Below are 25,430 nucleotides of genomic sequence, written 5' to 3' on the forward strand. Positions count from 1 at the left end.
AAACATTCAGTGGATGTAAATCTGCATTGTTAGTTGTCAATTTGAAGCTGTCACAGTGATCTCATCATTCAATTTTCTCAAAGCCTGAATGACAATATAAAATATTACAAAACAACAATAAAAGAAGTATGCCAAAGAAATACATCCAGGAATAGTACATAATTTTAAATATGTATTCCATTCCCACTGGTTAAGCCATCAAGATTGGAGTTCACTAACAATTGGTAGTGATAGTTTTCCTTGGCTTGCTTGACACTACCTTTCTGTAAAAAAATGCAGTCATTTGAAGTTAAGATTCCATGGATGGCTTTTCTGCATAATTCAGCTTGGAATCCATTAAATACAATGCTGGCCTGTAGAGTGTCACTGACAAGCTTGTCCTGTGAGGTGACCGGTCACCGAGTGGTCAGCCATTCCATAAGAGGGTCAGTATTTCTCCTCCAGTAAAATGCCCATGTCCATGATGAGCTGGTTGACCCGGTCCGACATGCCGACGTACTTGTATGTGTTGAAGCCCATCACGTTGGCAAGACACAGCACCTCACCGTTGCGCATCAGCCCATACAGGGCGCTAACTGCATAGAAAACTGTTGAGGTACAAGATTCATTTCAAGATTAACTCATAAAAGCAGAAATTTGAATTATCGTTCATGTCAATCTATATGGCATTGAGGTGGATTATAAACAGAAGACATGGTTTGATATCTCATTGACAAGTAGGCAACCAGCCTCTTTTTTTTTCAAATCTAGTTTGCTATTTGACTATTTGAAGAGTGTTCACACAGACAAGGCTGCACTGGGTAACTATGATCATCTAACTGTCTGTGTGTATGTGTGTGTGTGTGTGAGTGTGTGTATACACATAATATATGCATGAAATCAGGGAGGTGAGACAAAAAGGAGTGGGCACTCTGCCCTGAGGGTTTTCCCTATCACTCAACACAGGATTACAAGGGATCAGTGCCCCAACGAACAAGTAAACGACCTCTTACGTAACGAGGTCAGTCTGATCGTTATCACTGCTGTTTGATGTTCGATCCTCGGGGCCGCGGTGATTTGGCCCTCTATCGTTAGGAGTATGGACAGGACAGTTGACTTGTGTGTGTTCACAAGGACGTGTATGAGGGTTCTACATTCTTTATGCAGGCTCACACTGCATATACTCTTGGGACCTGCTAGTCTAAGAATTCAGCTCTCGATAGATACAAAAATTTTGAAAATCGGCCAAGAAGAAGTTGAGTTTTGACAATGTAACTGTTTAACAATAGCCATTGTTTTGTTCTTGTCTTAATCAAATTACGACGCAATGTCAAGTGTAAATCCTGACTAGTGCTGACGAAATTCACCTGTAGATCAGCAGATGTTGGGGTTTTTCTTTAGTCTGATGTATCACTTCATTGTTCGCTCGTGTTGGTTCTCTTGTCATATTTTTTGGGAAACTTGCGTACATCCGCCAAGACATGTTTTTTGTGGTCCCACTAACATATTTTTGTGAGCAATTTTAGTTCTCCAGGGGATGAAAACACTATTTGAATGTTTTTTTTTTTGTTGTATGCTGGGGATATATTGAGGCAGGAGGGCTCGAATCTACAACAGAGTGGTCATGATGGAGACTACTATAGGACCTAATCTTGGTGAAATAACTTGCCTCCTTGCCTGGTGTACGGTGAAAACATGTGAGAGTTCAGTGAGAGCTGAACTATCTCACATGTCCTGTATCACTGTATGCCTGATAAGATATTCACCATGGTGCTTTTTTTGTCTGTCTCTCTGTTTTTGTTTTATTCTTATTTGAAAGCTGAATGGGTATTTTTATGATGGTTGTTGCTGTTGTGGTTGGTATTTTCTGTGCTAGCTTGGTATTAAAATCATTATTATCATCAGACATTGTTAGGGCCTGTGTTCCACTACTCAGCTGTTCATGTTTCCTTCATATTCTTACAATCAGTATATCATTATTGGTGCTGGTAATCATTATTATTCAATGTTTTTAAGTCTGTGTTAATTTGTTTCCATTTCATGTTAAAGTTATTTTACCATAATAGCATGCAAAGTACATTTTTTGTTCCCAAGAAATCTTATAGTACATGGACATGTTAATGCACATAAATTATAATACCTTGAATACTAGCTGCAAAATTCAAAATGTGACCATGCAACCAGTTCACTGCACATCACAATGCACCAGTGTTGTTTGCAGGCACAGCAATGGGTAATGCACCAGTAATGCACCAGTATACACCACCCATCCAGTACCACGTGGAGTAATCCAGGTTCTGGCCAGGGAGGGGTGAGACCCACCAGCCTGTTGACAAGGATTGCGCATGTGCACTGTGCGGCCAAGCGGCAGTAATCTAGTTAGTGGAGTGGTCTCTTGGGGAGTGCGGCTCCGAGGATGGTTCAAAAGACACTAATCCAGTGCCCACTCCTTTTCCTCTCACCTCCCTGATGAAATCTTACACACATACATGTATTTGTAAATGACAGAGGAGAATAATAACATTAAGAACACGGAACGGCACTCTTACACTTCTTGTAATTCGACTCACCTGTTGGCTCTGAAAACTCAACTGTCGAAAGCATTTGTAGTAAGGCGCCGCCAAATTCGACTGCATTGTCATCTGACACCTGGATGTCGATAGAAGACAATAACATGAACAATAAAAACTGGGTACACTTCACCTGATCCTATCACAGCTGACGACAAAGGAAGTCGCTACTTTTACACCAAACTTACACTAAAAATTAAATCCAAAAGCTCCTACAGGACAGAAAATACATTCACACATACACCCCCGTAAATAATGCCAGTGTATATCTTGGCAATCAATGACTTAAAAACCAAAGATATAAAACACCTGTTTCTTGACCCTGGCCTAATCTAAGCATCAGTCATCGCCACAGCGCTGGGGGGGGGGGGGGGGGGGGGGGGGGGGGCACCCGCGAGAGGAGGAGATTGTTTTGGTTTTGGCATGGGCTATGTAGCTCCAGGGTGTGTGTGTGTGTGTGTCGAAAAACTTCTACAATGCTCTCCTTCTTATTCCTGTATTTTCGTTATTTATGGGTCAAATTTTTTCGTTCGAAATGTAAAATGGATGACCATAGAATTTTTCAATAGAATATAAAATTGAAAACTTTAGAAAGGATAGAGAAAATTGAGTTCACTTTGAATGGTCTTCCACAGGCAGATATCCTTATCATGCTCTTACGTAATACCTTAGCTGCTGGAGTCATTAAACCCTGGCTTGGCCTCCAGGTTTGTCACGCCTGAGCAGAAAGTTAATTTGCAATGGACAAATACTTCGACTCCCAACTCCCAAACGAAAAATCTTTAGCGAGGTACAGCACCCCATCAGCTTCGTGGAAGTGGGGTCTCGCCTCAAATGAGGGATTGACGGCATGACAAGGACACTTCAATGAGTACAATACACTTCAAGCTAATAATAGTTTATACGCCATATACTAATTTTGGTTTTCTTGAGGAACTAGTGACAAGGTTCGTGCTTCACCTATTCTCTTGCAATAAGTTTTGATACTTGGAGTCGATACACATGCGTATTAGTTTTGGGGGCAAGTCATGAGCAATCCTTCCAGTGGTCAGGAACAACCTTTACTATAGAGGAGCATGCAAGTAGGTATTGAGATGGTGAAGGGCAATCGGGGAACAGGGATATGTTTGTGTGTTTCATGCAACTATAAAGGAAAAAATAATTCCCAGATCTATGACATGATGAGACATCAATTTTTTCAAAATAATCAAACAATGAAGACGCTAACACAGGTATATGTGTTTATCATTGTGCTGCTATCCTTCTGATTTTCAAATACATAACTGCAACTAACTCCAGATCAAATTGGTGTACTTGCAGGGAAGCTTAAATCACTCCAATTTAACAGAAAGACGTTATAATGCAACAAAAGTGATTGAGGAGGTACATAACTGGGTCTGTTTACAGGATACATTGTGCTGACCTGGTATCGGGCGAAGTTGTAGACGGCGCACGATGCCGCCTCGCAGAGACCCTCCGTCCCACTCAGCAGCATGGTGATGACGATACCCTTGATGATCTTGGCATTGGACGTCGATGTCCCGTGGGCCGTCCACTCTTTCTCCGACGTGAGCCAGGAGTAGCCCTGCCTACAGCTACACATGTTGCTCAGCTGGGTTGGGTGTAATGGGGAGGGCAATATCACATACATATGACTTCATGTAGTGTGATATCAATGAATATGACAAGTATGATGAACATTCACAGGAATATTTCTATAATGATGGTGATTACATTCTTCCTTTTCATGGGGATGAAAGTTATCATGATTACTTTGTGCATCAGACTTAGGTTGTTGCTGAACAAGAAAACTACAGCAACACTCCCAATATAGCATCAATCGTTCCACAAATAAACACTGATTATAACTGCGCATGGTTAAGTATAATCTCTCCAACAGAGATATGAATGTTCAACATGGAAGACTTTATAGATCAAGTGAAAGGAGCAAGATGTTACAATAACAGAACAGAATATTTTGGCACTCCAATCAACCAACTGTCATGTGATCACCACAGTCAAACGACTTCTGCACAACATCTCACCAAGCGAAGCGTCTCGATCTGCACGTTCTGCGTCTGGCACTCGCACCTGCTGACGAAGTCGATGATGGTCTTGTCGTCGCTGGTGCAGAGGAGCCCGACGACGTCCTCCCGTAGGAAGGCCATCTGGAGGAGCTTAAGGAGGGGGGTGAGGATCATGGGGGGTAGATCCGTCCTCCCTAGGAGCTTGCCTGCATCCAAGAGGTAACAGATGGGCATTACTTTTTAGCCTGTTCCTTCTGGGAACTAGGTATTGATATCCCAAGTTCCTGCTGCGACAACTCAGAGATGGGAATAGGGTATACCCGGTACCCAGAATGTATAAAACATTGTATGCATTCATGGTCTAAATTCATATTTCTTTGTTTACACTGAGTACAAATGTGACTTTGATCAAAAGATTTGATCAAAAGATTAGTCTAGTACGCTATTAAAGTGATTCATATTTGAGTAATTCAAACAGCTCTTCATATGCTCAAAGCCATCAATAGAAAAAATTGCTGAATAAATATTAAGAATTGCTCACAGGATTATGGAAACTGGAGGAAACTGATGCTGCTGTGAGTTACCAAATGTCCTGATGATGTCTTTTTTTCCCCCACCTCCTGTCCTTTACAGTAAAGTCATACAAACACACACACATACAAACAGTCATTAGTGAACACACAGAGTGACTCTCTCTCTCTCTCTCTCTCTCCGTCACTTATTGACACATTCTGAGGGCAACAGGAGTCCCAAGACTGACCTATGACCAGGAAGTAGTTGGGTTTGACCGGAGGCAGGGTCTTGTCCCAGTCGTCGTCGAGGAGACTGTCGCTGGGGGCAACGAAGGCACTCTTCATCTGGTCCAGGATGGAGAGCTCCTCCTCGGACAAGAGGCTCTCGGGAACATTCTGTTTGATGCTGTCTGCGCACTCTGCTGGCTGTGATAATTGGAGGAGAGGAAAAGTTGTGAAAAATTAACCCGCACCATCTCTCTCGCCATTCTATCAGAGCGATTACACAGTGCACTCAGCTTTTGATATGCCATATGTCATATTCCCTTTAAAAAATCACTACAGAGTGTGTCATTATCAATCTTGTGACAAATGAACAAATGCAGAAGTTGACTGTAACTACAAACAGCAGGCAGCTTATGTATAAATTGGAAATGCTACATCAAATCTGATATCAAAACAGACATACAAAATGTATTAACCCGTTGAGGACGGACTGATTTTGCTGCAACACACATTTTCCCATAGACACCTGCCCGGGTATACTCAGGACTCGTCCTCAATGGGTTAAATCAAAAACATCTTTTGAACAAGGATGCCAGTCAGAATGAAAAAGAGGGCCTGAAATATATGTACATGAAACTCCTTTGTGAATGTAAAAACCTGAATTTTGAAATTGCCAGGGTCTAAATTCAGGCTACTGGCATCCCTGTTTTGAAGCATATATACATTTTTTTTTGACAAATAAAAGTACAAAGAAACTATTGATGCTAATGTCAGATACATATATGCTGATTAAAACACAGAAAACATTCTTGTTGTCGACCCTGTAAAACATCATACAATTTGCCGTAAGTCAATCACTCACATCAGTTTCCTTAAAGAGGCAAAGCCTGGAGGGCACATTGGACTTCCTCCGTTCCCGCAGCCTCTGAATGAAAAGATCGTCTTCCTCGTCGCTGTCGTTAGAGGGCGCTGCTGGCTTTGGCTCCTCTTTCTTTTCTGTGCTGACTCCTGCAAGGCATCACACACACAATCACACACAAATGCAGGCACACATAAATGTAGACACACACGCACATGCAGACATGCAAGAAGACAAGAAGAGGTTGGGAACGATGGGATTATGATAGTCTTTCTCCTTGCCCTGGCATTAACACTGTCATACCCAGGAAGACAACTATAATTATAACAAACACATGGATGCTACCAACTTTCGGTTCATTCACGATATTTTGCTCTCAAGAATGGAAATATCTTTTGTCCAACATATGAAACAGTTTCACCTACAAACCAGTTGTCAAACATAATCATAAATGTTTTATGAGTAGTAAGATATTACACTCTCCAACAATTGTTGTTGTTGTTGTTGTTGTTGTTGTCGTTGTTGTTGTTGTTTGGTGTATCTTTGTCCAAGTATAGCTGGTACATCACATCCCATGGCGTATGGGAACATAATCATAACATATATAGAATTGACTGCAGTGTATACTATTGTTATCATTTCAGCACAACTCTTGCGAAATTCCTCTGAAAACTGCTACTGGTTTGTCAACATCTACAAGGCTGTAAGCCACAGTTTCAAGAGGTACAAAACTACAGAGACTGCCAGCTGGGCCATGATATGAGAACAAGGTGGTGCAGCTATTACACTCACCTTTGCTGTCGGTTGTCGTGGGAGCCGAACTCCCAGGCTGGTCCGACCCACTGACCTGTGCGTCAAAAACGGAGGCTTGGGGCACGTCTGAGGATGCTCTACTCCCTGTTGGATTGTAGGCTAGCGAGTCTATCAGAGGTTTCATGGCCTGACCTATTGGGCTGGAGAATAACCAACAGATTTCTACTTAAATGATATCATTTAATACATGTACGAACTGATAGAACTGAGAAGGACATTACTTTGAACTAGGACATACTGTTTCAAGGAGCAAAAAACATAGCAACAATTAGCATCCCTTTTCTTTATGTGCATCTTGCGAAACAAGAAGTACATCTGTGGTACACTGTAGACTTCTAGAAACATTGTTTGACTCCTACCTGAATGTGTCTATCACTCACTACGTTAACAACTAAAACTTCAGATGAATATAAAGGCAAAGCATTGATGAAGACATTTTACCTGCATATCTACATTTGAAACATCAATGATTAAGTTTTTTCATTGAACACGATGAATCCAAAACTTACGTGTTGAGCACTTCCTGTGGGAGCTCTGTGATGTATGATGGGATTGAATTTCCTGTCAGGAACTGGGAGACATCATTGCTGAAGTTGTTGCAGTTGTGGTTGAACAGGTTGTACTTCTCCCCACTAAGATGGTTGGAAGGACAACAAAAGAGCTATTCTTGTTTGTTTTGTACTGTTTACAAATTGCATAATTTTGTGTCCATTAAAAGGCAATTTGCAATTTCAACATCAAATGATGACATTGATCTTGCTTATATCAACATTTGTAAATGAAGCTTGAAAACAGTTTGTTTTAATGTGCACCATTACCCTTCACATCAGTATTCCAGGCCAACACTTCAACCGAATAATACCACCCATTCAGAGTACAAGCCTTTCACAAAGACTTAAGGGCACATTTTGGTGAAGACCTGTCACACTTTTATGGTCTGAAATTCCCCTCTAAGGGAGAGAATTATTCCTTACCAGTATGCTGACATGCCCAGCTCACCCAGGTATTCCAGAAAGAGGGAGTAAGTGACTTGGGTCGTTCCAAGACGATGGACCTGGGTTGGCTGCCCCAGTATGGTTCCACACTGTGAGGATATGAAAGGCTAATCCATCAAGTACATTTGCTATCATTGAGGTATACTTGCCTGAGTGTTCCAGTAAACTTTCAATCTTTAAACTCTGCTTCCGTTTATAGTCTTGACATGAAAAAAAAAAAGAAGGTCTGGACACACTTCACAACTTAGTTTTCAGTCTTATCTTCAGGGTCCAGTACAGAGAAGAGTGTGTGCATGATCAAAACTATGTCTGTAAATCAAATGTGGAAATACTTACTGTTATTGTCAGAATAATAGGACATGCTAAAAAGTGTACAACTTTAACCATAAGAGAAATTTCTGAGGAAGAAATCACCTTTTCCGCACTCATGTCGTTTTTGGTTTTAAAAAAAACAAAAAAGAAAAACAAATTCCCATGTGGCTTGTGCAAATGTATTAGCAAGTGTGTCTTCATATCTGTGTTCCTATCTCTTCCTTTCTCTATACAGCAACATGATCATCAAATAAATCTACAGTGTATTCTTGAGCAACAAATTACTGTAAACCAGAAACATTCGTAGCATGAAACTTTTGTGAAATCTATGAAGGCAACAGCCTTTTCTTTTCTTTTCTTCTTTTTTTTTGTAGCATGAAACTTTCCCAAATCACCATCAGCATTCAATGCACTATGAAGACAATCACTTTCCCAAGCAAAGCCTGGCTCCTTGCAAAATTTGCAGACTGAATTTTCATGCATATGAAAACTTCTGGTTTTAGAGTACACTTACTGGTCTGCAGCTTTCAATTCCGCCTCCTCCAAAGAAGTACTCCCTCCCATAAACAACAATGCCTGTATGCCAGATACCATCCAGTTGCTTGCCTAAAATAAATAATAAAGACAAATGTAAACAAAACCTCCTTAGCGATCTCTTTGTCATAGACAAGATGACTCTTACATGAAATATCAAACACACAAAATAAGGAGATCCAGTATGCAAGCAAATTCTTCTTGACTATAATGTGGTGAGTCTTTAAATCACATACAGTTCGACCTCGATTATCCGGCCATGTCGGGACCGGCGCTCATCCGGATAAGCGAATTGGCCGGATATGGGAGACACAATGTTAATGTATATAGCTGCCGTCCAAGCTGCCGTCCCAGTGCACTGGCAGCTAGGCAGGTAGCGTATCCCGCAACGGTGGTGATGACTGCTTACTTTTACGATGATAATGTGGTGTGAATTTATGTTAGTTCTGTCAGGAATATTGTAGGTAAATCGTGTGAGTTTTGTAGAAATTTTAATTGAGTTTAAAGTCACTGTTTTTTCTCAAGTTTTGGATGAAAAAAAAAAAGTCCTTCACTGCGTGAACGCGTCCGAATAATAGAGATTTCCGGATAAAAGGAGTCCAGATAATCGAGGTCAAACTGTAATTTTTAAGTGTGGGGGGGGGGGGGAGGGGTAGGGTTTTACTTTTGTAGAATGGCAGCATGTGCAACAGTCACTTTACAAATGGGAACTGAAAGGACGATGAGGGAGAAATATGAATTCAAATCATTGGTCTCATTTTCCTAATTCACCTGTATTCACCTGTCTTGTCGGGCTTCTGGAAAGACAATAGTCTTGTAATGCCCACCCACTTTCAGCAATTTTTCACTGTATGTCGACTTAATGCCTCGTCTTTTATTGCAGTAATGACTGCTTCTATTTAAGATGATTACTCTGCGGAGTATGTGAACTTGTTGTATTTCTTTGACAGGAAAGCATCTATTTCTGACTTGAATCTGTTGACTGTATTGCCTCCACCGCTGATATTGGCAGCATGTTCCAGTGAGTTACTACCCTGTGAGTGAATTTAAGTTGTTTTTCCTGATGTTCAGATGTGCATGATACTAATAATTTGAATTGCTTCTTTCGGTATGATGCTGCATGAAAATACCCCCTCCCCCATTCATTCAACCATCAGGAACAGGCTTTCCAAACCTGTATTGTAAATTTAGTTTTGGAAGTTGAAAAAGATACCCCCACAAACTGACCTTTCAATGAACTTTCCTTGTCCAGCTGAACTGCAAGACAAACCTAGCTATATCAATAACTAAGATAAATATATTTAGGAGTAAAACACTTTACTCCAATCAGACCTAGCCCTAATCTATAAAGGTATTTTATATCCCTGTAATCTCAGTCTCAGATTCACGATTGCTTACTCAACTCATTTTATGGATTTATTTAACTAGGTCTCATACTGTTATTCATGAAAACATGCAATCATTATATTTGTTATAATACACAGAACACTACTCACTAGCTATATTTTTCCAGTTTTGCTGGGCAAATGTAATCAACTCTTCTCTATGCATGATGATTAACCCCGGGGCGCTCCTTGTAGTTGTACACAGACATATTAGACTACCACACCAGAGGCAGAGGCAGCTAGCAGTATAAAATGGCAGAGATAATTTATGACATCCAATAAATGATTTAAAGACATTTCATTATCTTATCAGATCCAGATTAGACGTCTTGACAAAGATCTAACTATTTAGAGCGCTAGATTCTAGAACGTATCGAACTAAACGTAAGAATAAGATTAAAGAATAAAAGATGGATCACTCGCACTGACATTATCACATGCGTGACAAAGTCAACGTCGTTAGTATCGTTCTGTCTCAACAGCGTACTCTTATATACAATACTACTGAAGCACGCAAAACTACTAGCTAATGAAATAATGTATCCCTTGCATTTTACAATATACACCTAAAATACAGATGCTCTTCAGCAAATCACTTTAGACTCGATACAGTTTACAAGGAGCAGGCGTATTCTCACGACTAACAGAAAAATATACACACGGGACTGACTCATCTTGGGTTGCTGAGAACAGCTATGACCAACTTACCTAGCAAGACCTGCGATAGCTGCTTTGCGAGACCCTTGGTTAGGTCATAAATATAGAGGTTTACGTCTTGTCCCTCTTGTTCCTCCATTGTCCCACTGTTTCTTGAGAATTTAACCGAGAGTACGTCTGTCGAAGACACCGCCTGAATATGGAATGAATCGCATTCCGCGGAGTATGACGTGCGATCCCTATGACCAAATGCGGGGAAACTGCACAGTCACTTACATTGACCGGGTACGAGAACGAAATTTGATCCGATGCCAAGAACATGACGCGCCGATTCATACACTCTCTTACGGGCAGTGGAAATGGGCGTATCATCATTTATTGCAAACCTACCCTGTATCATTGTTTATACGACGAACTTGCGTTATCTTTGAAATAGCAGCGGAGAGTGTTCTAGATAGTCTTGAAATTTGACATCATCATGATTTTGAAAATGGCGACAATAACACTCAAGCAGTAAAGCTGCAAGTTTTTGAATGAACGATTGCGAATCATATTCATTGCATCAGAAAGAAAAAGACCCGCTTTGTACAAAATGTAACAGCGCAGGCTCCTTTTTCTGTAGACAGTAGATTAGTGAACTTGAATGCGAGTGTCTACCTATCTTAAATTATTCGTCTTAATGTTGTTGTTTCTTTTGTGTGTGTCTTTGGTCTATTTTGTAGCAAAGATTCTGTTGTCTAATTGGTTTTGATTGTAACTGGAATAGTCTATAGGCCCCTATAGCTAGCAGCATGTGTTTATCCTTACTTAAAGGACAAGTTCACCTTCATAAACATAAGGATTGAGAAAATGCAACAATATTAGTAGAACACATTAGTGAAAGTTTGAGGAAAATTGGACAATCGATGCAAAAGTTATGAATTTTTTAAATTTTTGTGTTGCAACCGCTGGATGAGGAGACTACTACAGCTTGTGAGTCATATGCGTACAACAGTATAAAGAAAATATAAAAGAAAATTCAACATATTTTCACTTTTTTCGCATAATAAAAGAGCAATTGACTTGCCTCTTTCTAAAGGCAGGGGGAATAATATTACCCATAACATTTATCGGTAACGAGTCAGGGGAATGTGTACTTTTTTCAAAAGATGGAATTTTGTGAAATTCTCTTTATATTTTCCTTATATTGTTGTACGCATGTGACATCTAAGTTATTCATACACTGTAGTAGTCTTCTCATCCAGCGGGTACTGCACAAAAACTTCAAAAATTCATAACTTTTGAACGGATTGTCTGATTTTCCTCTAACTTTCAATGATGTGTTCTACTAATATTGCTACATTCTCTCAATCCTTATGTTTATGAAGGTGAACTTGTCCTTTAACTAATTCATAGCTACTTTGTTCAAATGTAGGCCTAAAAGTCTGAGCAGCAGCCGGAGTTCTCCTTTGAGAAAACAAGAATCTCCTTTGACAACGGGAAAGCTCATCCAACTTTGTCATAGTTAACTAAAATTGATGAATATGAAAAATTTAAGCAGATTCGGCTTGTAACAAATGATGCTCAAAAGCTATCGAGCAGGTGAAGAAGTTGGAAACGATTTTTATCACCAGTGGCCCGTTGCATAAAACTTACCATTGAATTTCAATGGTAACTACCGTCAAAATTAGGCGTCACAGCCAATCAGCATCAAGGATTATAAAATTTACCGCTAATTTGAAGACTTACCGCTAGAAAGGAGCGGTAAGTCCAGCGGTAAGGGTTTTATGCAACAGGGCCCAGGTATTGGCGTTTCTGGATCATTCGGGTTTTGTTGGTGGTGGCAGTGATTTTGATCTTTTTTTTTCAGTGGTTCGATTTAAAAAGGAGTCCCAGTGCTGAAAGGAGTACCGACGTCAAAGGTTACCGCTGCTCCTCATGGGTGAAAATAGATACGAAATCCCAGCTTATTCACTTATTTTATAGTGAGTAAGGGGAACCAGCGAATTACCAACGCCGTGGATCGCATTCCGATATGAATCTCTTCCTCCTACGAAACGGAGATTGAAGGTGGGTGAGAGAGAGGGCGAGAGAGGGGGAGTATAGAGAGAGAGAGGGACGGGGGGTACTGCTTTTGAGGCAGCAGATCATTTCATAGAGCCATTGGTAGAAAAAAAATGTAATGCGACTTCGTCCCCAGGTGCATCACTTGTATGAAATTGCGTTAATCTACTAATGAGATCTCGCCCCCCATAATGTTGCATTGTAAAGAAGTTTCATTACCAGATAGGCACAAACCGTCGTTATTTCGAGAGCATATAAAACAGATTAGGCGTATAATCTGGTGCAAACATTTTTACGTATATAAATATTCCTTCAAGTGGTGTGATAGACAAAATCACGAGGTTCACTTTATAATCATCTTAGCATTAATGATCAGAAACCTTTGTAAATATTCACATGAACTTTAAAATCACTCCATTGTTCAAGTTATTATACAAGGCAAACAATATTTCCTTTCTACATTCTGTTTGTTTTGCGTTTGCTTTTATTCTATATTATGATCTTCTTTGACATTGGTTTCTCTTGTAATTCGACTTTACATTATGTAGCACTGCGATTTGATCACCTAGATAAAGTGGGTTAGAATTTAATGGATTTTACAAAATGCTCATTATTACCATTATTATGATTATCATCATCATTGTTGTCATCAATGTTATCATTAGCGGTAGTAGTATAGGCTAGTAGTAGTAGTAGTAGTAGTAGTAGTAGTAGTAGTAGTAGTAGTAGTAGTAGTAGTAGGCCTAGTAGTAGTAGTAGTATAGTAGTAATAGTAGTAGTAGTAGTACAGTAATAGTAGTAGTAGTAGTAATAGTAGTAGTAGTAGTAGTATCAGTGATAGTAGAAGTAGTAGTAGTAGTAGTAGTAGTAGTAGTAATGGTAGTAGCAGTAGTAGTAGTAGTAGTAGTAGAGTGGTAGTAGTAGTAGTAGTAGTAGTAGTATACTGGTATAGTAGTCTACCAGTGGTAGTATTAGTAATAGGAAGCAATAGTACACTTTATCATTTGTATTATCACGTTGTTATTATTTTTATAATCATCTTTATCATTACCAGTGATTACTGTTGAAGTTTTCGTTTTTGGCACTGTCATCATTATCATCAAGTATGTTATCATAACAATGTGATGATCGAATGCAGAATGTTTATTTTTAAAATGTGACAATGCATGCTGTCTTTATAGGCACACATCCGTCCGCAGTTCGCTGCCCACGACCATTCCACTGTTTCGCGTGGTTCTGTTTTAGTTTCCTTCTCCCATTTCATCCAGCTAAGTAAACCTTCTAAATATAGAGCAGATTCAACGCTTGTTCGTATCACGTGACAAGCCAATCGGCTAACCCCCGTGGATCACTGTGTACTCAAGTGTACATAACTCGCAAGAACGTGGCGTACATGACTCCTGTGCCGGGACGCAAAATGCCGCCACAGCGTATAGAATAGTAGCTCCCTTAGCTATTGTAGATATGCACAACACTATGAGACCTTTAGTATGCCCTCGTGGTATAGATATGTCCTGTTCAGCTGAAGAAATGAATTGCAAACTGTTATCTTGAAGTCTCGCCCAAAATAGAGGCTTCACTTCTCATGGTATTATTCATGATGTGAAATCAACATTCTGCTTATGACTCTATACTTGGAAAATAATTATTGCAATAGAATGACATACATTCTCTAAATTTCTGCCTTTCAAAGCCATAAATCAAATGTCAGTAAAGAGAACAAAATTATGATAGATGATAGTAATACCGTTTTCATCATCAGTGGTCCGATGGCATTTCCACGTTGATGTATGACGAAACTATCATGGTGCCTTACCTATAAGAAATCCCCGAGGAGATGAATTCAATGGCTGATGGTATAGATTAGCAAAAAAACCCAACAAAACAACCATTATCTTCAAGTTTAATCTACCGCTGCAAAGATAAATCAAAGTGTATCTCATATAAGGAAGTTGCTCGATATATTGCGCATTGTTTTGTCCCTTTTGTATCAGATAAGACACACTCGAGCCAAGTTCGGTGAATTAAACGGTTGATCCTTAATCACTTGGTAAACAGGAGGAGTGCAGGTGGAGGACGTGTCATAATGACCAAATCACATACTAACCATGTTAACAAACAAACTTAGGCGCGCGCACACTTGCACACTTTTTACAAAATCAATGAAGTAGACCTTATTGAATACTAAAACTCAAAATCTATATTAAGACAACTAGTACTTTTAAAGCGATCTTATTTTGATCTCTATTTTGTATTTGGATTTAGATTTCCATATACGCAGCTCAACATATTTCGTGAATTGCAAACGAGACCAATATGTCTGCGTTCGTCTGTCAACGCGTGCGTGTGTATCACTTAATCATTGTGATGGTGACAGTAACCATGCAGACATCACCCCTGTTTTGCTTGCTAAGGACGTAAAACCACGTGTGTATACGTGAATAACCTTTCTAAAGAATTATGCCACATACAACATGATACCACATTTCATTATTAATTCAAATCCACATAACGGTCAAACACACCTTGAGGTGATCTTTTGATAATTTCGTATCACGACACTGTAGATAAAAACTGAATAGTATAAATATTTATGCCAACGAGTTAGTCAAAATATTTTGGATGCTGAAATTGATTTACCTCGACTTTAAGGAAAGGTGCAAATCTGTAGAGGGGTTAAATGGGAAAACTGATGCCACGTTAGTAGAAATCCATAATGGCTGGTTATAGACGTGACTTTCACCCTAAATTCTGTTGGATAAGACCGACTCTCCTCCTCCCCGCCATGCACTGGAAAATAAGGAGCAAAGAAAGCGCCAAGCGGCGGGGGAACAAAATCAATGCTCGGATAAAAACAAAAGAGTCGGCTGTCGGTCTGTAAAATGACTCTTTTTTAGGTAATGCAGCTACTCCGGTATTAGTCTATGCTCGCGGGCTAGTCTTCCGCATTCACATGGTATTTCGTCCAACTTTGCCATTTTTGTTCCATCTGTATACACAAAGAATAGGTGGTACATTGATGAAAACATAATAATTAAAGAAAAGCAAAGCAACTGTCCGTCATTTTATTATTTGTCAAAAGGTGATGGTGATTGGAGGCTATATTCTCCATGTTTGCAATCAGTGATGATGCGAGTGCATTTAATGCAGCAGAGAGTTCGTACTTATATAGTTATCGCAAGAACAACACAATAAGAGGTGCACATAATAATACTTTTGCCAAATTGTCACATAACACTATGGATATTTTTATTTCTATACATTCTTCTTCCAATTGCTAACAGAAAATGGTTTCATCCTAGAGAACCGCTTTATTTTCTACAGCTGCAAAAAATCCACTGAAAGATTGAATATTTTCCTCATGGCATTTTCAACACACAAATTGGAAACGAAAAATGCAATGAAAGGTTTGATCAAAGTCTGAAAGAGGAGATCTCAGAATACTAGTAGGTATAAAATATTATGCGCCTGTGTGAGGCCATAGGCAAGGATGATAGGTCTACTGAATGTATATATTATTTCCATCAGGATAGCGCTTTGTGAACTCATGCAAGATGAAGCTGGTTTATTCAATAATTGGCCTAAATATGACTTCTCTCGCAGTAAGACTGCCGTCATGAGGATATCATTCGCCGACTTTGTACATCTTGCCGAATCAATTTGCGTTTCTTAGTCAAATAACGTTGTCACATAGCATGCTTCGTGTAGGTCCCTATATACTATGTGTTTATCCATCATATCATAAGTCCTGTTTCTTTTGTTATTGGATTGCGATGGCACAAGATTATTGATTCAGTCTATGTTTTCTTTATCATGCTTTCTTTCTTTTTGAAAAGGCGTGATCTGTTTGATGGAGACGGGAACGGCACCAGTTATGCGAAAAGGGAAGGACAAGCGCTTGTTGTGTTAATCAGTGAGTTTGGCATAATACGCTCCGAGCCTATAGAGATGGTGCTTCCTTGAATTCAACAGTTTCGCGTAGATAAACTGAGTGTTCAACAGCATCTCGAATAAACGGAGGCCACTGTATTTACTAGCGCTTTGTTTGATATAGATGAGGAAGGCATCAGAGCGAGGTCTGTAATGTCTGAGACTAAAAGCGCGCGACGAAATGGTCGTTGAAAGCGCGCGAAATCCTGCTACACCCATCATGTCCGTCTCGGATGGAAAAAATAGGGGAAGGAGGGGGGGGGGGGGGGCTAGAATTTCTCCGCAGGAGAAGGGGAGTAAGGGCCGCGGTGAGACAAGCTGGCACTCCGCTGTTTGCATCCTCTTCGCATGAGATGTGCCATCAAATTCGAGTCATCACGGCATCTTATTTGTTTATAGCCGAAGCTCTGGCGGATTTTTTCCCTCCTGAGACGGATTGGGCTTATTCTGCCCCACTTCCCGGCTTGGAAATCCACCATCGCACTTTGTCTTCATTTCGCTTTTGACGGTTTTGATGTGAGCCTTTGTCGTCATGGTCAAGGCCACTTTAACCTTGACTTTTCGTGAAGAGAAGTAGGAGTGAAGGAATCGCCTTTCTCCCACTCCCAGGGTGAGTATCAGTATGTTTCAAGATTCCTTGTGAAGGCATAGTGAAGTCTGGTAATACTGAACATAGCCGTACCCTGCTATCTATGAATACTAAGAGTGGAGATACAGATAGCTATTTTTGAAAGCACTAATGCTCTTTTGGATATTTCATTTATGCTGGTGTTTAATATGAGCGAAATGATGAGGATAATTGTTGTTATTTTTATTGTTATTGATATGAGTTAACCATTATTGCCATCAACATTTTGAGCAGATGTAAAAAGTCCACATTTGTATTTTTGAAGCGTGTATTGGTATTATAGATGATAGGCAAAGTCATTGTAACGAGTCCTGCATGAAAGGTCATGGTTACATATCTGGCACATTATCCATCGCAAGCCACAATCCCTGCATAATCTGTGTCTGCAGTACATAATCCTCAGCATTTGTCTGTCATTTTGTCGATAAAAATTCATCATAATCATATTTACACAGCGACTGCAATATAGGGATGAGCTAACGAAACCAACAAGATAATACTGCTACGCATGCATGTTGGCATATACGACGCGACAGCTCAATATTGATGGCAATGTAGCAAACACTTTAGGCTCTGAATATATCTTGAAGAGACGGTGCAAAAAAAAATAAAATACTGCTCGCCAAGCGTTTGATAACACGTACCAATATATTGATGTAAAAATGAGAAGTATGCATACACAATCATATGTGTATTACATACATGCATATTAATAATAGGCTACACATATAAAAGATAATTGAATGAATAAAGTGATACACTGATTCTGTAGACGGTCGAGACCTCTTCTCGCACAACACACACACACACACACACACTCTCTCTCTCTCTCTCTCTCTTTCTCTCTTTGTATATGTTCATATGGTGTATATGTATATGTATATGTATATGTATATATACCTTTGAACCTAGAGATATGGATAGTCTGCTAAGACATGTATTTCGTAACCCTCCGCAAAGAATGCATGTCATTTCGTAATAGATTCTTTCTCTATAAAAAAACATCCACATGAGAAGTACTTTCACATCAAACGTAGATATCCATAGCTGTTGTCTCACTCTGGTATTCAAAGAACAATGGTATTTTAGTTTCGTCATTAATGCTGAAATGATAGCAAAATGCCATCAGTGGGTACTCATTCTTTAAAGGTAAATGATAGCTTTGGTTGAAAAGGAATGCACAGAATGATGTGAAATGAATGAATGGAGAACGGTTCCAGGACATTTGCTCCTGCGACAATATTATTGCTCCCATGAAATATCTGCACACTAATCCAAACATAAATTCTACCTACAAACATAACCCTAGATATAACGCTAATCCTAATTCTCACGTCAAACTAAACCTAATCCTCACATCAAACTAAACCTAAAACCCTATTACAACCCTCACCCTTTATTGGTTCTTGGAGAAAATAAGACCGGAGCAATTGTCGCAGGAGCAAATTTAATGTCGTGTCACCATGAGAGCAAGTTTTGGAAGCTGGTAGATCTTGGCTAACAAGTAAGACTGCAGTGTAGATGCTGTGTATCAGAACGCACACAAAAAGACACACATACAAACACAAACACATACGCATACACACACACACACTCACTCACTCACTCACTCACTCACTCACTCACTCACTCACTCACTCACTCAAACAACCTTATGGTCTTATCTATAGCATATTAGCCGATAATCTCCTCACCTTTTTTATTATTTCCTTCCCAAAGTAATTCGCCTTGCGTGAGGTGAGGCAAACTGATGTGGCGTAGTGGTCACCTTAGCTTTGTCAATCAAGAATCCTAGTTGTGATTATGGACACGTTCTTGAAACACGTCAAATCGAGCTTGATTGGCAAAAACCGAATCCTATATCATTCTGATCTTCTGTTCTCGACTCCGAAATGCTTTTACGAGTCTCTCATTGATATGATTCAATCAACGACACTTGTCATTAGTTCTTGAAATAGCTGGAAAGAAGAGACTCTTTAACGTATTAAAAAATGTACGTTCGCATGGCATTTTTTGGCTCACTGTCTGCAGTAAACGGGTCATATATTATTTCGAGACAGATTTAAATTTGTCATTACATGCACTGCTTATTCGGCAATCAATGATTTATTCATGGTCATGTTTTTGTGCTTTTTTCTCTTTTATGTTGTCTTCATCTTAGAAGTGTGAATAGACATAGGAGGAAAGTCAGCATTTTAATTAGCACTATTGAAACGTCTTGTAAGTGTAAAGCTAGTGATAAGGTGCTCAGTCAAACCGTGATCGTAGCGTACAGCCATCTTTTTTTTTTGTCATTATTATCATTATCATTATTGTTGCTGTTGTTATTATTATCATCATAATTTTTGTTATTATAATTATCTTGATTATCATTATTATCATTATTATTATCATTATTATTATTGCTATTATTATTATTATTATTATTATTATTATCATCATCATCATTATTATGTTTACATATAAAAGGAATGGAAAAGCTGTAAGTACGCAGAGTACAAATTATATTTCATCTATAGGGACGATCATTCACGGTCTGTCATGCCGAAGACTCTAACAATAGATATACTGCCGAGGCAAATTGATGATTGATGACGTCAGGGAATACCCTGGTAGTACAGGCTACTCGTATTCTGGGTTTTTTTCTTTTTCTTTTTTTTTTTCTTTCCCTCGCGGCGCTCTGAGCTTGCTGATGCTTCTCTCAAACGGACCAATTAAAACGAAATTGCCACTTAACTGTATGGCGGTGCCCGTTCTTGCGCAAATTATTATCCTTTCCCCGAAAAGAAGAACGAAATAATTTCCCCATTTCTGAACAATACGAACAACAGGGAGCTATATCGTACACTATATCTTAAATTCGGCAACCGTGGCTTATCGAGTAATACTTAGTATACGAGGGACGTCTATACAAGTAATGTGTACATGAAGATGTGAAAATTTTTAGGTAAACAACCACGGGCACAACGCTGAGACTTTTTTTTTCGTCCGATGTGATTGTAAATTGACATCTTTTTGGCAGAAAGTAATTGAAAGGATAGGGTATGCTCACGTATGTATGGTAACAAAAGAAAAAAAAATCTAACCAACGGATCAGTGGAAGGTTTGTCAAATGAAATGCAAGACGCACACACACCCACACCCACACACACACACACACACACACACACAAACAAAACAATGAGAACTTAGAGGTGTTGCAAAATTATATTATATACTTTTACATTACAATATATCAGATTAATATAATATTGTATAGGTCTATATAATTGTTTAGGCCTATATAATATTGTTTTATGCAAATCATAATATATGAAGACTCCGCTTTGCCAGTTTTGTATTAGCTTGAACAGTTATACTTTCATTATTTTCATTCGGCGTTAGATGGGAAAAGGCATTATACACATCAAAATACATTAAAAATAATAGACAAAGGTTTGCTTTTGGAGAAGAAATTACAAAACTAAAATGCATGATGCAATTACAGTTGAAAGCAGCCCAAAGATTATGATCGACGCTTAATATCATTATGTAGTTAAAGTCAATTCCGCGTCATTTTCAAATTGGTTTTGATAGATATAAAGACAAAAAACAACAAAATAGTAACTTTATCATGATCTGTCGGGCCTGAAATAAGAACACTGGGGATTGTTAGAGTTTTTCTTTCCCAAACGAGTTATATTACTAGAAACCACACATCCATACCAAAATAGGTGATGATGTAATAGTCCGTCAAGTTTCTAATCCACCCATAGGCAAATCTTATTTATACTTTAAAAAAAAATACATGAGACAAAAAAAAAAAATCCACAAAATCTTAATTTGCATTATTTGGGTCATAATCTTTCGTGTGTGACAGTATATACCGGCGATTGTGATTTTGGGAGTTGAAGCGTTGTAGTTACACTGACTTATTAACCAAGAACATGATGTTTTTAATATCGTTTGTGAACAAACCAGAGGAAGAGTTATGAGTTGATGACGTCATCACCTTGGTTGATTTGCATACGTGGTTACGACATATACTTCATTCTTTAAAGGAAGCATGTGAAATTTTAAAATTGAAAACAAAAATTTGTCTCAATCTCTTGTGCTTTTCTCTTGTGTAATCGCACTCGAAATGATAGTAGTATTATATATTACACTCAGATAGTTTCCAAAATATAACTATGATAGACGTTAGAACATTGTATACAGACTAACGTTGTGAATAAGTCAGTGACATTATTCCCTGATCTTATTTTCATGTGGAATTATGAAAAACACCATAGATATTATGTATTTATACAATATATATATTATGCTTACAATTCTATACGTTTTATATCATTGTCAGATATTAGTGAAACATTCACTTGTTTTGTTTGTTTTTCAACTTGGCTATGAAGTGGATTTGCCCTTTAAATCGCCAAGAAACAAGTGACCCGACATTTTCCCAGCTGTCGCGTGATCGATAACATCACTGAAACATGACACGGTCCTAGTGTGCCCCGTAAGACAACAATCCTTTTTGGTTTTTTCCTCTTTTTTTTTTTTTTCTTTTTTGCCCCCTTTATGGTTTTTTCCCCTCTTTTCCCCCCTTTTTTGCCCCCTTTTTGCCCCAGTTGATAAGGATCTCCAGGGACCATTTATTAGTGGCACCATACATCAAATTCACATGCATAGTCGGAAGCGAGGTAAAGATAAGTTCGATACTGTAAAAAGAGATACATCTATCCTTTCAGGTTCTGTTCAGACCATGTTCAGAACAATCACGCGTGTAGCATTTTCAGCAAAGCCACTACAGAAAATAAATTGAATGAGTATCAAGATTTTTTTTTCAATCTTTAGAGTGAAAATTTAAATGGTTTAATTAGTTGCCTATAGTCATGCGATGTATCTGCATGTGGTCGTTTTTATTGTTCTGGATTTGATGATTATGCTGTTGGATAGAAATAAGTACTACACGGAATTAAGGCTATAACTCTCTCGTACATAAGAGGCACGGTGCTGTCACTGTTTCTGAAAGGCGAATCCCGTAGCAGCACAAGACGCGACTCGCTGTCGTGATTTTCAATTGAAATTTGTAAGATGCTCAAGCTTTGATTTGATAATTTTCTTGTCTCACTCTTTGCATGAAAAGCGAAAAGCCATGACTGACCATAGTTATCACCAGTATGAACCCTTCTGATTGCATTTTCTGACTTCAATGATAAAAAGGTTCATCGAAAAGACGAGTTTCTGGACGAGCGTTACATCGGTCAGAGATGCAACCATTGAACAGTGGATTAGCCTACGTCTCTCATTCTCAATCGAGGTTTCGAAACTTTTGATTCAATTTTTTTCCGCTGACGAAAAACGTCATCCACCCCTTTTCCTTAAAAATGGGGGAGGGTAGACACATTCACTAATGAGATAAGAGCGCGTTACCCCTAGACATTATTACATCATTAGAGAGGTTTTCGTAACGATGCGTTTTACACGTCCATCCGTCCTCCAGTCGCCGCTTACGACTGGCGTCGAGGAGGTGTCCGAAAGTGACCTTAATTTGGCGCCTCTTATGTCACCATATTTCTTTTTCTTACGTTATCTCTTTTTTTCTCTCTCTCTGTCTGCCTGTCCGCCATGTCTGTCTGTCTGTCTGTATGTTTGTCTCTCTTCTCATCCGTCACATTTTGGTCTCGCAGCGACAATAGCGTCCTGCATCCAAACACCTTATAGTTACCATCGCGCGGTAATTTAATTACCCTTGTTAAACTTGTTTAAGGACTGACTCTCTGATAACTGCTCCCTTACACACACACACACACACACACACACACACATACACACACACACACAAACACAAACACACACTTTCCCCACACATGTACACGTTCAGAATGTGAGTGCCATCTTTGTACCTCAACAAGAGGGCTAAAATAGGCCTAGACATTATACCCCGGCTTTTACAGCGTGATGAAAGAAAACGGCAAAGCATGATGAAATCTCCGTCTATCATGACATTGTGTCGGATGCTGGAGAGCTCATAGCTATCCCAGCTTTATCCTGGTCACAGAATGATAGGTGGAAGGGGTAAAGTGAAGCACAAATCACTCTTCCGATTACCTGAATAGCGCCTAATGGCGTGGTATGGGCTTGAAATGGGCTGAAATGTGCAGAGCTTCTTTTACCAGAAGACCGCTGAAAAGTCTAGTATATGGTATTATTGACTATGTTGAAGCCCAAAAGCTTTAATTTCACTCACAAACCACCACAATCCATGCGACTGTGAAAATGCACAGACATAATCGCACACAATGTAATATCATAAATACACAAGAACACAAGCTTGCGCGCACACACGCACATACACACACATTAAAGCCTACTGTTCTGTCACGGTGCTATTAATTTTGTACTTAATCCCAGGCCATGGAATAATACGTCTTGTTTTTACAAATCAGCTGGCGGGCTTCTCTCTCATTTTTCTCCTCCACAAGCCCCTCTGGCCATTTGTATTACCCACTTTTCCTAGACATGAAAACAAAATTTATCAACATTAGGATTTAGAAAAACACATACCGTCTGCAGTACTTCGGATTCCTTGACTCTGTATCGATTCAAACCACATTGGGAGGGTGGAAAGTGGCTGGGATGAAAAAGGTTCCTGCAATGTTGTGCACAGATGTATCAAAAATGCCTTTTGAGTCTATGTAATCATGACATAAGAGACGTAAGGCGTATGATCCCAGGAGACAGGACTTTTTGGATGAGTTTTTCAAGCACGTCATGCGTTTGTCAAATCTTGTTAATGGATAGTATGAACTGGGTCACGATGTTGTATAAAAGGGCGAGAATATATCACTGGCATTGGATCATCTTTGAAACTATATATCTAGATTTTGGGTTAATTATGTAATGAAGCAAGCAACGGGGGAAGGAGGGGAGGGGATCAGCAGACAGCATTATTCCATTGATTTTGCGATCAACGTTATCGCTTTTGTCATCATCCTTGCTATATCATTAACTCGTATCTATTGCGTCTGTTCGTTTGTTTGTTTGTTTGTTTGTTTGTTTGTTTGTTTATTTGTGTGCGTGTGTATTGGTGTTTTTGTATTGTTTGCGACTGTATCTGCGTAATTGAACGATTCAACATTTTAATGAGTGTATGAAAGATGTAACCTGCATCCGAACCTGCAGCGCCCATCGTTTCTGTTGGTATTGAGTAGGCAAACACCATATGAACACTAACGTTGCCAATTTTCCATACTCACTCAACTGGGACATGTGGAGAGCCTAGATCAGGTCGTACCCTTATGGATGATGAATCCGTGTCTTATTTGAGGTAGTCAGGTAAATTACTGGAAGCATGAGGTGTGGGGGAAAGAACGGGCTGAGGGTCATTCCGTGTTTCTATTTTGGACATTCTTGACCTTCACGGACAAAATGACCTCGCAACGGTCTTCATCGGCAAATCATTATCGATTTCCAACACCGGTTCGAAGACGTCGTGTGAAAAGTTGGAATCTCAGTATGCGCATGTTGACCAAAACGAAAGCAACAAGAACAACGATCTAAACAAAAAAAAAGAATGCGGTTGATTTCTGTGGTTTACAATTCAAGATGTCAAATTGCAAGCAAAATTCCACTTGTATGTATGTCTATGTGTTTATTTGATTCGACAGGCACTGCACTTTATCGTTTACATCATGTGTGTATTGGCTGTTGAATATATTTATTTTGCATTTCCAATGACAACTGCCAATTCCGTGATGGGTATAAAGTGAATTATGCATGAAAAACAAAGATGGAGGAACCAACTTCCAAGAATTTTCGTCTTTTTATTAGTTAGAACGCGATAGACTTCGAAAATTATCAGGGCGCCTTCATTATTACATCCGGTGCCAGGATGGAACAGGATATATATATATGTACTGTATATATATATATATATATATATGTGTGTTATATATATATATATATATATATATATATATATA

The 25,430-nt window shown here is 39.1% G+C and overlaps 1 protein-coding gene across 1 annotated transcript; it reads right to left on the reverse strand.

The window, feature by feature from the left end:
- Nucleotides 1–205: 205 nt before the first annotated feature.
- On the reverse strand, nucleotides 206–11,074 carry LOC139731157 (uncharacterized). The gene is made up of 11 exons (XM_071642038.1): nucleotides 10,920–11,074; nucleotides 8,807–8,898; nucleotides 7,960–8,069; nucleotides 7,495–7,617; nucleotides 6,965–7,125; nucleotides 6,176–6,318; nucleotides 5,337–5,514; nucleotides 4,595–4,782; nucleotides 3,973–4,161; nucleotides 2,550–2,628; nucleotides 206–587 (listed from the first exon to the last, which is right to left on the reverse strand). The coding sequence occupies exons 1-11, from the start codon at nucleotides 11,005–11,007 to the stop codon at nucleotides 427–429; spliced, it is 1,512 nt and encodes a 503-aa protein (XP_071498139.1). The 5' UTR covers nucleotides 11,008–11,074; the 3' UTR covers nucleotides 206–426.
- Between the last annotated feature and the right edge of the window lie 14,356 nt (nucleotides 11,075–25,430).

Source organism: Diadema antillarum, unplaced genomic scaffold (genome assembly GCF_040938485.1).
Source record: "Diadema antillarum isolate AM-2024a unplaced genomic scaffold, OU_Dant_1.0 seq00000364_RagTag, whole genome shotgun sequence".
Classification (NCBI taxonomy): Eukaryota; Metazoa; Echinodermata; class Echinoidea; order Diadematoida; family Diadematidae; genus Diadema; species Diadema antillarum.